At 42.8% G+C, this 13,732-nt stretch overlaps 1 protein-coding gene across 4 annotated transcripts in view; it reads left to right on the top strand.

Moving 5' to 3' along the window:
* Positions 1–11,436: 11,436 nt before the first annotated feature.
* The window catches only part of Cntnap4 (contactin associated protein family member 4), a 298,486-nt gene continuing 296,190 nt past the window's right edge, over positions 11,437–13,732 (top strand). For all 4 annotated transcript variants that reach the window (XM_041650847.1, XM_041650845.1, XM_041650846.1 and 1 more), the window contains exon 1: positions 11,437–11,700. In XM_041650847.1, coding sequence (XP_041506781.1) covers positions 11,610–11,700 — 91 coding nt within the window. In that variant the 5' untranslated portion in view covers positions 11,437–11,609. The remainder of the gene's footprint in view (positions 11,701–13,732) is intronic.

Below are 13,732 nucleotides of genomic sequence, written 5' to 3'. Positions count from 1 at the left end.
CTTATTCTAGAAATAGCACCTTAATGTTGTGCATTTGCTGCTCTTAGGTGTGAAATTAGCTTTGAACTTGAGTCAGACTTATTGTTCTGTGTCAATGAAAACATCTCAATCAAGTATGATCATATAAGGAAACCCACTTATCTATGAATACTGGTGCTATAATTCCTTATGACATTATGTTGGAGACAAGACTATTTGCAGCATATCCAAATACTTACCTTAAAGAAACACCCCTTCCCAATTTAGATCTCATAGTGGAGGAAATCTTTTTGCAGGACATAATCTAGAAAGAAGATTTTTCATGCTATGTCTTGTTCATTGTGCAGATAATAGAAGAAGGTGACATCATTAATTTTTATACTTCTATCATCTATAGAAGGACAAGTATCAGATTTGGACTCTTAACTGAAATAAATAAAATCAACAGGAAAATGGTACCTTAAATAATGGGCTTTAAGATCCTACATAGAAGTCAATGATCTCTAAAAGATGAGAAAGAGATGGTCATTATGATTTCTATAGCTTACTACCTGTACACTGCTGCCAGCCTTGGTACAGGAGAAGAAACACAGACTAAGTTTTGTGCATTCTTTCAGTTGAGGAAATGGTTCTATTTGTTTAGAAAGAGATAAGCCATTGCAGCTGAGAAGAGACAGAGAGAGAGAGAGAGAGAGAGAGAGAGAGAGAGAGAGAAAGAGGGTAGAGATGGTCACACAGAGAGACCCTTAGACACTTATGGAAGATTCTTTTGATATTCAGTAGAGTATGAACCAGTACAGGTATGTAAAGAAACATTGGCTAAAAACACTTATGAAAAGCAAGTATAGATGTTGGCCACAGGGCTGGGGACAGTGCTATTTTTATTAGACAGTTAGGATAGACACATAAATACCCAGAGCATTGTCCAGACCACTCAGGAATCGCTATCCTCAGGGGCAGGTAGTAACTAGCGTTATATGAAAGATCACTCTAGACTTCTATAACAAAATCATAAAAGCAAGGCTTGAATGTATCATGCATGTTATTTCCATGTAATAACTACAGCCCCCCAAATGCAGCTCAAGATTCATATGTATAAGAGCGTACAGCCACCAATGATGTGACAGTAATACAATGTTTTCTATTAGTCAAAGGGTAAAGCTTTAGGTGTTTGGGGAAGACAACTCATGAAGAGAAAAATGATATCAGAAAATAAAAAAATACCAAATTATATACAAAATAAAGCACTACTAAATCACAAGCCAATGGGCGCAGTAAGTGTCCATCAGTCCACATTGCCAAATAAATAAATAAATAAATAAATAGAAATATAAATGCACAAGAACCCATAGATCAGCCATGAAGGGGACTCCCACATGATTTATACACTCTCTGTCCTCAAGTAGGAGACACATACTTCCTCATTCTCCAAGTCTGGACTCCATACAGTAACTTCTTGCCAAAGAAGGACTAAGAAAGATAGAGAGAGAGAAAAGGTACAACTTTATAGTCGAAGAAACTGGGAAACACTGTCCCCATAAACATCTCAAGGTCAGCATCATCACCATTAAGTCACCACGTCAGTGAGCATCCTTGACAGGGTGTGATAGCTCGACACCTGCTTCTGTGCTCTTCCTCCACAAGACAAAGACTGCATCAGAAAAGTGTGCTGAGCAGCTGAGCGTACACATTAATTGTCACAATGATCCAAAATAAGGACTTTGAAGAATTGTCCTAGATGGAGGATCCTAAGAAGACATGAACATTAAATATGATGTGGGAATTGGAATGGGTTTCTAGAACAGAGAAAATATCTCCAGCAAAAATGAAGGACACCCAATTAGGCTTTAGTTAACATATATCAGCACCAGGTCGTTAGCTGTAGTAACAAATATACCGAAATGGTGGAAGACACTAATGATAAACCAGCATACATATGAAAGGAGGGCCCACTGTCCTTGGAATTTTTCAGTAAATATAAACTTTTTTTGGATTAAGGAATTCTTTAAAACTGAAATACTTTTGAATATTATTAAAGACAACATTCACTGACTAACGTATGGCATTTTTAAAGATTTATTTTTCCTGTCTTAATTATGTGCAAGTGTATATTTCAGGGAATGGGCACCTGAGTGTTGGTGACTCAAAGGTCAGAGGGGTTGGGTCCCTGAGCTGGTGTTATAGGTGGGTGTGAGCTGCCTGCTGTGGGTACTGAGAACCAAATCTTGGTCCTCTGGCAGTGTGGGAGGCGCTCTTAACCACTGATATGTCTTCCATTACTACATGTCTTTCTGTTACTGCTGTATTTCTTAAGAGAGTATCAGGTGTTTCTGATAATTTCTATCTTAACTGGTAATTAAACCTTTGTTATAGGAGGTTGTGTCAGGTGAGATGTGAATAGAAAAGTCTCTCTGCTAAAGCTTAAGTATTTGTAAAGCTTCAGTCAAATGCTCTACCACTGAGCTATGGTGTGAGCCTTTAACGCCAGAACTCAGGCAGGCAGAGGCAAGTGGATCTCTGCGAGTTCTAGGCCAGCCTAGTCTACACAGTGAGTTCCAGGACCGCCAGAGGTACACAGAGAAACCCTCTTTCAAAAACAAAAAACAAACAAACAAAAAAAGTATTTGTAAAGTTGCAAAACTCACTATGTTCTTCAGCAACACAGTATCCACTGCCTTTAGCAACAGCTACAAGAGAAGAATAGTAATACTCAGAACAATATAAAACTGCTAGGAAAAATGCTTATAGGTTACAGAACAAGCTCCTTGCTTAAAAATATGACAGAAGGTTCTGTTGTTGCTTTGTATTATGGAGATCTTACAGCGTTGGATCTGCAGGGTTGGCCCCTTCACACGCTCTAACAGTTTATAGATGAGGTAAATGTTGGGGTGGGCCAACTCAAAGCCCAAGTTCTGGACCGGGTGGTAGCTGGGTTGGTCACCCTGCCCACTTTCCCTCATCTACACCATGAGGGTGAAGTCTCTAGCACTGCCCCAGCTAGCTCACCCACTGCAGCAGAAAGAAAGGAGAGGGACCACAGCATAACCATGAGGTGTCCCAGTGAGGGCCTAGTATTGGGGGTGTAGCAGTAGCCAGGGGCCTAGAACCAGACCAGTGATTCATTGCATGAACACGTACAAGTAAAGACGTGTGGACTAAAGGACAGATTGTGTGAGTCACTGTGCCACACTGCAGTTTCCATACCGAGACATTTGTTTTTGTATGCTAGTTAGTATAGTTGTTTTTTTTTTTTTTTGAATTTTGTTTTGTTTTGTGGGGGAGGTTGCAAGGGACAGAGGGTGGATATGAAGGGATGGGGAGATGGATGGGATTGGAATCAATAAAAAATAACAAAAGTAAATACTTTTATAAAAGATTGATCCTACAAAAGACGAACTAATCACAACAATAGTAACTGTAGCATGAATAATAAGATGCTGGAGTCAGATATTGGAGTTCAGGCTGAAGATCAGAAAAGCAAAACAGCCAAGCCACCAGAGAAGTCTTACTTTTACCAAGGCTGGGCAACTGCAGAGGGAGCCCTGAGCCTTTGTCTCCACCCATATTATATTCCCCCCTAGTGCTTAAAGGCTTGTGTTTTACTAGTGCTGGGATTAAAGGTGTGAGGCACCACCACCTGGATCTCTTTTTGTTTTGATCTTGTGTAGCCCAGAGTGGCCTTGAACTCACAGAGGTACGTCTGTTTCTGTCTCCCAAACTTTTGGATTAAAGGTGTGTACCACCACAGCCTGGCCTCTAGTGGCTTAGTTTTGCCCTCTGATTTTCAGGCAACTTTATTTATTAAAACAAAAACAAAATATCACTATAAGAAACAATGCCTTTTTTTTTTTTTTTTTTTTTTTGGTTTGAGACAGGGTTTTTCTGTAACTTTGGAACCTACCCTGGATGCTCTGTAGACCCGGCTGGCCTTGAACTCACAGAGATCCACCTGTCTCTGCCTCGCAAGTGTTGGGTTTAAAGGCGTGCACCAGCACTACCTGGCTAACAATGCCTATTTTAAAGAAGATTTATTTGATTTTTTTAATCAGGTGTTATGTGTGTTTAAGTGTGAGATATGTACATATGAGTGAAGTTACCCAAGATGGCCAGGAGAGGGCGTCAAAGACCCTGGAGCTGGAGTTAGTGGCAATTGTGAGTGGCTCCACATAGGTTCTGAGAAGTAAACTCTGGCCCTCTGCAAGGGCAGGGCTCACTCTTAATGCCTGAATTAGTTCTTCAGTCCCATGTCCATTTTTGTATGCTTAGTGGTTATAGCCAGGAAACAATGATTGTAAGCATTAGAAATATGTTTGAGAGAGGGCTTTTGGCCAAAAATTATTGTTTGTACTATATTTTAGTTAATAAAATATGTCGGTTTTGAGGAACAACATTAGCAAGGTTGTAAATTAGAAAGCCCCTGACCCCCTGCCTCAGAGATAGCAGCCTAATCATCATACCTCCCCAACTCGCCTGATGGGAAATCTAAACACCAGGTAAGAGGTTCTCGCATCCCGGGAAAGTGTGAAGTCGACTGAATAGGGAGTGTGCTAGAAGAATCCTGGCATTTCACTCACCAGAGCTCTTCTCTGAGCGTGGTGCGGTGTGTTCAGAAGAAAATCTTTAACTGCCGATTTCTCCCTGGAGAGGTTTGTGTCTTTCCTGAATTTAAACACCGAGAAGAACCAGGAACTAGGCTAGGGCTGATGAGAAGGAAAGCGATCCACTTACCATAACATCACAGAACGTCGGCACCGCAGCTTGTCTACAGGGGGATCCGACTAGCAGGAGCTGGCAAACCTCTCTAATGAGATGACACACAGGAGCCCCCAAAGGAGGCAGTCTCATAAAAGGCTTGAGAGATTTCCACTCTGTAGCTCAGACGACTGGCTCGTGAAGCCTTTTTGTATAAAACAAAATCACACGACTGGAGACATGGCTGACTTTTAAACACCTACTTTCCAACAGAGGACAACAAGGCTTACAAAGAGACATGGAAGCACACTCCAATCAAAATCGCACAGCAAATCTCCAGAAACCAACCTTCTATAAGTGAAAATATAAGAATTGCTACACAAATAATCCTAAATAACTTTCACAATGATGCTTGGTGAATTAAGGAGTCATGAAAAAAAAAACAATCCCAAAACACACAACAACAACAAACCCCAAAAACAAACCAGGAAAACAATAGGAGACCTAACTGATGATGTGGGCAAAGGGGCAGAAATCACAGAGAAGAGGCCAGTAGGGAGTCCAGGGCTGAAGAACGTGATCACTGGGTTCAACCATTTGCTGCAAGAACTCAGCACCTTGACTTCAGAACTGACAGGGCAGGACGGAATGAGTGAACGAAGGCAGGGCACTCAAAATACTCATGGCAGAAGGCTGCAAAAGAAAACCAAAGGATGGAGAAAAGTAAAGGCAGTGCAGATCATGGGGGCTTCAGAATGAAAAGGGAGAAAGGGAGGCACTGTGAGACTGATGGGGTAAGGGCCCCGAGTGTCCTAAACCTGAGGGGAGCCGTGTACACACAAATTCATTTAAAGGACCCAACTCGTATTATCTAAGGAGGAGAAGGGAGTGTGGTAGGACTTCTGTGAATGTTATTGTTAGCTTGGTGTATTGGTGAGACTTCAACACAGTCTAATAAGACTTAAAAAGGTACAGACAAGGACAGTAACTTGAATAAAGAGGAAAAAAAAACCTAATCATATACACACGCCAGTATACACGAGGAGACCAGAATACTTATCAGCAATGTAGAAGTTCCTTAAGCAAACAGAGAGGCTGGACAGATGGCTTGGTTGATAACGTGTCTGCTGCCCAAGCTGAGGACCCAAGTTTGGATCAATATTACTGACGGAAAGAGCCAGATATGGTGGAGCAAGCCTGTAATCTTAGGACAGGGAAGGTGCAGACAAGGGAATCTTAGAGTTTGGAAGATAGTTCCTTCAAATTAGTGAGTGCCACCAGGAGAACACGACCCACAGAATCAATTAGGCAAGGCTCATAGGGGCTCACAGAGACTGAGGCTGCCAGCACCGAGCCTTTGTGGGGGTGCGCTAGGTCCTTTGTGAATGTTATGGTTGTCAGCTTGGTGTTTTCGTAGGATTTCAACAGTGGGAGTGGGGTGTCTATGACTATTTTGCCTGCTCTTGGGACTCTTTTCCTCCTGCTGGGTCACCTTAGCCAGTCCTGATATGAGAGTTTGTGCCTATTCTTATTGTATCTCTTCTGCCATGTTTGTTTGATATCCTTGGGAGACCTGCTCTTTTCTGAAGGGAAACAGAGGAGGAGTGGATTAGGGGAGAGGAGAGGTTGGGATTGTGAGGAGTAGAGATAGGGGAAATTGGTGGTCTGGATGTAGTGTACGAAAGAGGAATTAAAGCGAATAGTGAGCTCCAGGTTTAGCAAGGGCCCTGCCTCAATAAAATAAGATGGAGAGCGGTTAAAAGACACCCAACCACCACATCAGCCCTCCCGATAGGCCAGTGCCCACACACTTGCACACACAAGCACACACACAAATTGAAAGTAGACTTTATATATGATCCATAAATTCCACTTTCAGGTATATATCTCAAAGAGACACACTTGTTCATGCCACTTATATCAGCATTAGTCCACAATAACCAAGTCCTAGATGTGCAAAATGCCCATTGACCATGAGGGAAGAAAGAAAATGTGACTTGTACGCACAATGAAATATCATGTAATCTTAAGAAGGAGGATAATTGTCACCTGCTACAATCCGATGAACTTTGAGACACTATGCTAGGTAAAATAGTCTTGTCATAAAAAGGGCAAATACTGTGTGGGTCCACATATATGAAATATCTAAATAACTCAGAAAAGAAATAGGATTCATATGAGCTAGTGAGTGGATGACCCAAAATAGAGTAGAAATATGGTTTCTAAGACCTGGTGAGTGAAGGGATGGTGTAGGAGGGCCTTCTGTTTATGTGTTAATTTCATTGGTTAATAAAGGAAATGCTTTGGGCCTATAGCAGAGCTGTAGGGGAACAGAGCTAGGTGGGGAAAACAAAACAGAATGCTGGGAGGAAGAAGACAGAGTCAGAGAGAGAGATGCCATGGAGCTGCCAGAGACAGACATTGGTTGGAACTTTAGCCAGTAAGCCACAGCCACATGGTGATACACAGATGAATAGAAATGGGTTAAATTAATATAAGAGTTAGCCAATAAGAAGCTAGAGCTAATGGGCTGGGCAGTGATTTAATTCATACAGTTTTTGTGTGATTATTTTGGTTCTGAGCAGCTGAGATGAGCAAGAAGCTCACCCCAACAAAGGGATTGGTGTTTGATGAGTACATAGTTTTGGTTTTGCAAGATGAAAACATTCTAGACAGATCTATTAGACAATAATGTGGATGTATGTGATATTTAACATAATTGAATGATTGTGATGGTTGATTATGGTTTTCAGTTTGACTAGAGTAAGAGATGTAGAGGACCCATAAAATGCATCTCTGTTTGTATCTGGAGTTACTTCCAAAGAGGATTCACATGTGGGCTGATGGCTGGGAGAGAAAGAATTGCCCTGAGTGTGGCTGGTGATATCTAGTGGGCTGGTGCCATGAGTGACAAGATAGATGTAGAGGAAGAAGGTGGATGCATGTCAGCAGGATCCAGTCCTTTCTGAGTGAGTGTTGCTTCCTTTGTTCACTGGCCATCAGACTCCAGCTGTTGCAGTTTTTCTATGTGGATTCAATACAAACAGCTCTCCATGCTTTCAGAGCTGGGCCCAGTAAGGTGTCCAGCTTTATGGGCTGGGCAGCTACCCTGTCTCAAACAAACAAACAACAAACCAAAAGAAAAAAACCCAAACAAATAAATATAAAAGATATAAGAAAAATTCAATAGCTTAATATTCTCTCTCTCTCTCTCTCTCTCTCTCTCTCTCTCTCTCTCTCTCTGTGTGTGTGTGTGTGTGTGTGCATGTATATGTACACATGCATCCTTGTGGGGCTAAAAGTAAACTTCAGGTCTTGCTTTCAGGACTACCTTGTGGTAATTTTTAAGGCAGAGTCTCTCCTTGGGACCAAGAGCTCATGAATTAGGTTAGGCTGACTAGCCAGGGAACCCTGGGGATCCATCTGCCTCCACCTTCTCAGTGCTGGAATTACAGGAACACACCATCATGCCTACCTTTTTACGTTCATACTGAGGGTTGGACAGATTCAGGCCCTCACACTCATACGGAACGCACTTTGCTTACTGAGCCATCTCCCCATGCCCGAATTGTGCAAAGCTGTGTACAACTCAGTCAGACTCAAATGAGTTCCCCCTGTGTACACACCTGTGCTTTTATTTTCTACCTCTGAAGAGGACAGAAGAGCCACCTTATACAGGATTTGACAATTGCATATTCTTGGTCAGATCTTACCTTAGTGATCATATTATCATTGTTTTTACACTAAAGTTTGATTTATATGCACGTCCTCACAATGAAATTGGGGCTGGAGAGGTGGCTCAGCAGTTAAGAGCACTGCCTGCCCTTCCAAAGGTCCTGAGTTCCATTCCCAGCAACCACATGGTGGCTCACACAACCATCTGTAATGAGATCTGGTGCCCTCTTTAGGAAGAGACCTGGTCAGTCGTCCTTATCAACGTAGACCATGGAACCCAATGTGGACAAGTTCAACAGAGCTGCCATATACGGGCTCCCATGCATGCTTCAGCATTGCCAGGGGCATTTTTTCAAAATGGAATTGATTACCTTTCCATTTTTAATATGTGTGTGTGTGTGTGTGTGTGTGTGTGTGTGTGTGTGTATTTTTGAGGCAAAAGCTTTAGCATTAAACTTGCCTGTCTCTTTCCTACCCTGTCCACCCTGTAAGGCAAGGTCTGAATCTGAAGTAAGAGACTAAGCTGGGACTCACTTCCTTTCCCAGTTCTGAGATTGAAGGTTAAATTTTCTATGTAGATGAGGTTGAGCTTAAAATTTGATCTTTCTGCCTCTACCTCTCCAGGGCTGGGACTTAGGTATGAATGTGCCACCATATTAATTTTCTTTTCCAGCCATTCTGGTGGGGCCAGAGAAGTGAAGCACAGGTCAGTAGGTCTTGGCATCCAACTCTTTTCCACCTTCAGACGATCACATCTTATTGGAGCACCTAGGATATGGACCTGTATTGTCAGGCCAGGTTGTCTTAAATTTTCCATCATCATAAAATATATAATTGTTGTTTCAATTTTGATCCAATACTAATCTTCAAATTTTCTCATTTGTTTTTATGTAAACAGTTACAAGTTTAATAGGGTGATAACATTTCCTTCTGGAAAACCCATGACTTTGCTGCAACAGTTTTACAGGTCCATAGATCAGACTATTAAATCCATCTTTTCTTCTTTCTTTCTTTCTTTCTTTCTTTCCTTCCTTCCTTCCTTCCTTTCCTTCCTTCTTTCTTTCTTTTCCTCCTTGTTGAGACAGGGTCTCACATAGCCCAGACTTGATTCAGATTTGCTCTGTTGCTGAGGATGACCTTGAACTCCTGATCCCTCCTACCCCTACCTCCCAAGTGCTGGGATAACAGGCAAGCACCACCACACCTCGTTTACATAGTGCTGGCAGTCAAAACCAGGACCCTGTGGCGTCTAGGTTAATACTCTACTGGAGCTACATCTTCAGCCCTCCATGTTTCTGTTTTACTCAGGGTAGTACTCTGGACAGCGCAGTCTCACAGAAGTCTAGGAGGTCTAATCCTTTCCTTCTGTAAGTGCAAGATACTTTCCTCAAATGATCTCGTTAATAATTTAATTAGATAATAAGTGGCAGATAACATGTAAATTAAACTATCCCCTAAATAATCACTGATATAAATTGTTAATACATAGTTGTTTTTCTTGGCATTTTATGGCTTGAAAACCAAGCCAAAAATTTAGGTCTAGCAACACAGAAAATACAAATACTCAGGCCCTGATCTACAGGAGTGTGTGTGTAAAGATCTGATATGAGGGCAACAAGCCCTCGGCTGCGATCGGTAGAACCAGAGTCAAAAATTCCAAGTCCAGTTTCTTCACTCTGCTTCCTAACTCAATGACCCTGCAAATCAGTCCCTTCTCCGTTTTTGGTTTTTTCATCTGTAAAATAGGAAAAGCAGAACATTTCCCATTTGGCTTTGTTTGAAGTCAAGAGCTAAACAATTATGCTTGGTTGATGGATGGTTCTCTCACCCCACCCCCTTTTCATTGCCCAGCAAGGCTGCTGATGAGAGAGGCTTGAGCTTCTCCCTGTTTCAAACACCAAGATGTTGCTTGAGAGGTTCCTGAATTCCTGTCTCTAGGATGCCTAGGTAATCAGCAGGAAGGCATCTTGACATTTACTTTAAAGAGATGATTTACCCTCTCTGATACCGTGTGAGGCACAGCTTTGTATGGGGTCTTAGCTTCATCATTTAAGTGATTTAATACTATGCACAAGCAATAGTATCCATGGGATGGCCATTGGACGAGTATTCATGTGCATGTTGGGGGGGGTCCCTGTTTTTTTGTATTCCATCATTTTCCATTTTGTGGAAATGAAAATGCCCTCTGGGAATTACTATTAAAGAACACGATTGTGGAATGCTGCCTACTCACAGAAGGATGCGTTCACGAAACTCAATCTAGCCAGAGCACTGCACTGGTGGATTTGTATTCCTGAAGCAACAACTAAAATAAGAAATGTTAATTTCTCGCAGACTATTATCAGATGATTTTTAAATATCTGCCAAGCAGGAATGTCTGTTCCCATGTGAGGAATTTCTGTAATAAAACCTTGGCACCAGAGCACAAGGCGATAGTTTTACAGAAACGGAGAAAAACAGCAAGCGTTTTCCCGGAGGACAGTTTTAGCTCCAATTCACCAATACTTGCTTTGTTATTTCTGTCTTATTCTATGCTTTTGTTTTGAAACATAATGCAATTTTACCTGGATACACTCCCGGGCAATCAGGAAATAGCTCAGTATGTTGGTTGGCACTGCCAAATACAAGACCTGAGGAAAATCAGAAGGCTTTGCCGCCTGGCCGCTTCCCCCACTCCCAAGGCTGGCAGGGCACAAAATGGGTTAAGGCTTATTGAGAATAGAGGGGAGGGAAAGGAGCCCCCGAGGAGGCCAGGAGCAGCGGGCAGCGCCTCCAAGTCCAGCTTCCATCACCTGCAGCGACTGCGGAGCTCAGAAAGCTGCTAGTTGCTGCTGTGCTTTTCGGAGGAGGCAGGATGCTGAGGCCAATTTCTAGGACCACTGTGAGGAGTGGGCGTGGCCTCGGCGGCAGCAGTGTGTGAGCTTGTTAGGGCAGATGCTGGTTGCTTTTCAGTGAGGAACCAGCGTTGGGGGGGAGCGAGGAGAGAGAGGGTGGGAGGGAGAAAGAGAGAGAGAGAGAGAGAGAGAGAGAGAGAGAGAGAGAGAGAGGTAGAGAGAGAGAGAGAGAGAGAGAGAGAGAGGAGGGAAAGAGGAGGGAGGAGGGAAAGAGGAGAGAGCAGCAGCGCGTGAGAGGAGGGAGGGAGGAGAGAGCCAGAGAGAGCTAGAGATACTGAAGACTCAGTCAGTGCTGGGTGAAGGACTGAGGAGAACCTGTCTCCAGCGTCCTGAGAGCCACTCGAGATTTTTTTGGGGAGCTCAAAAATTATGACTATGGAATCTATCACTGGAGCTGTCCTCAAGATGTTACTTCTGTTGTCTACTCAAAACTGGAACAGAGTGGAAGCCGGGAATTCCTGTAAGTACACAGCAAATGATTTAAAACTTGCGGGGGGTCTACGCGCAAAACTTTAATTCTGTTTTTTTTTTTTTAATGATTAATTCTTTCAACTGGAATCGCTGTGGGGGGTTAGGTGAAGTACCACAGGAAAATGTGCAAACAGGACTGGGTGCTTCTTGGTCTGGCCAAAATATGCAAAACGTTATCTGGACCATTTTTTTTTTTAACTAGCAGAATCTCACTCTCCTTGAATATTCATTGTGGATAGTCAACTTCTAGTAAGACATTAAATTAGCATCTGAATCAGGCACTAGCCCAGGCACCTTTCTTTAGGTTATTGAGTTTCGTTGGGATTCTTTGGCTATCAGGAAACCAACCCGCAGGCTTGATATTCTGCTGCAGTAGCTGAGATTCCTGAAGTTTGCGATTTAGCAGGAGCTGGCTGCATCTCTAAAATGATGCAGGCTAATAACTGAAACCTCCTGCAAACTTCACAGGCAGGCAGAACTGGTGGACCAGCTCAGCACTGAAGAGCCCCGGTCCTCCTGGGGAAGAGCAGTCCTAGATGGGCACCCAGCCCTACGTCTGGCTTAAAGGGAAATGTGAAGGTGATTTTCCCCCACCCCTCTTAAGTAGTGTTCTCTAGTGGTTGAATTTTCAACTTCATGTATTTGTGATTGTCGTGGTGCTGAGTTCATTGATTCAGTGAACGTACATTACAGTCTCTTGGCTTAATTTAAATTTCACCCAAAATACATTGGCCAGCTCTCATCAGCTTGCCATTGGAGACAGGAAAAGTTTTGAAAGTTTATATTTATCTTAAATTCCCCTTTTTGCTGTGCATGATAAACAGCTCAGCAAACACAACTTTTTCTTCTTTCTCGGATTTGAAAGACAAGCCTTATCTGCTTTGCATTACAGGAACGGGTTACAAGGCCTGTTCAGGAAGGGATGCCACTGCTGTAGTTACCAGGTTTAGGTTTGGGAGACAAGAAGCTGGTAGCTCTCTTTGTTGTATACCCTCCTTTGACTTTGCCTGAGAGCCCTCATGAAGGAAAAACACAGGGAACTCACTGTCACGAGCCCAAGCCCAAGCCCACCCAGACCACAAGGCCACTGGGATTTTCTGCTCCCCTTTTCAGGAACTCATTTAAAGTCACAATTTATCTGCCACTCTGCCAAGGAGAGAACTTCACTCCTGGGCTGTACTGTTTTCCCTTTCCCTTTTAAATCGGGTGTGTGGGAACCTTGTTAAGTCAATAAAGTGTGCGTTGTTCCACCCAGTCCTGATCTTAGGGATCCTGCCGTGATAGCCTTTGACAAGCATTGTAGTAAATCAACAAACAGCCAGAACCAAGAGAGACCAGAACTGGTCCACCCAGGCAAATGAAGTTCTGTGGTAAAGGTGTAATTCCTCTGGAAGCTGCAGGAGTTCAGTCAAGAGGGAGCACTAGAGGTCACTGTTGCGATGTGAAGAACACACAGGCTCCTTCCCTGGAGAAGGGCAGAGCTTCACCCTGATCTAACCCAGTTTGTCTTTCCAACGCATTGCCTGGGGTTCAGTCTGCAGTATCTTAATATAAACAAGTGGGTTGTGAGCTGTTGATGTTTGTCTGCTTGCTTGGAATCCGACGCAAAGAATAGCCAGAAGATCCAAACTAAAGGGCCTTCTTTCCTAGTACATCTTAGCCAAGGAAAAGTGAATAGCTGAGATTTGCGGAGAGGCCAGGGTTCTTGTCTGATTGGCTCTGGTTGGGCCTCTCATTGGTGCGATTTCAGTGTTGGATTTGTATCCATTGGGGCTTGAGTTCTTTATGTAGACACTGGATAAACTCAGAGAGCCTGGAATTGAAATTATCAGGAGCGCTTAGGTATTAAAGTTGGAATTCTTGGTTAGCAGACCTGTTTAAGAGCTGACTTTTCTTCAAGTGTCAAGTTCATAATTCAGTGGCTTCAGATGATTAAGGTGACTTTTAGTAATTTCTTATTGGTTTTTTTGACAATGTAATTTGCAAATGTAGATGCAAAAGATTTCATTTCTTAATTTTTG

The sequence above is a fragment of the Microtus oregoni genome, unplaced genomic scaffold, assembly GCF_018167655.1.
Source record: "Microtus oregoni isolate MIOR12 unplaced genomic scaffold, Mior012 000004F_ref0000308, whole genome shotgun sequence".
NCBI lineage: Eukaryota > Metazoa > Chordata > Mammalia > Rodentia > Cricetidae > Microtus > Microtus oregoni.
The sequence above is the reverse complement of the archived record's forward strand: the minus strand, read 5'-3'. Positions and strand labels throughout refer to the sequence as shown.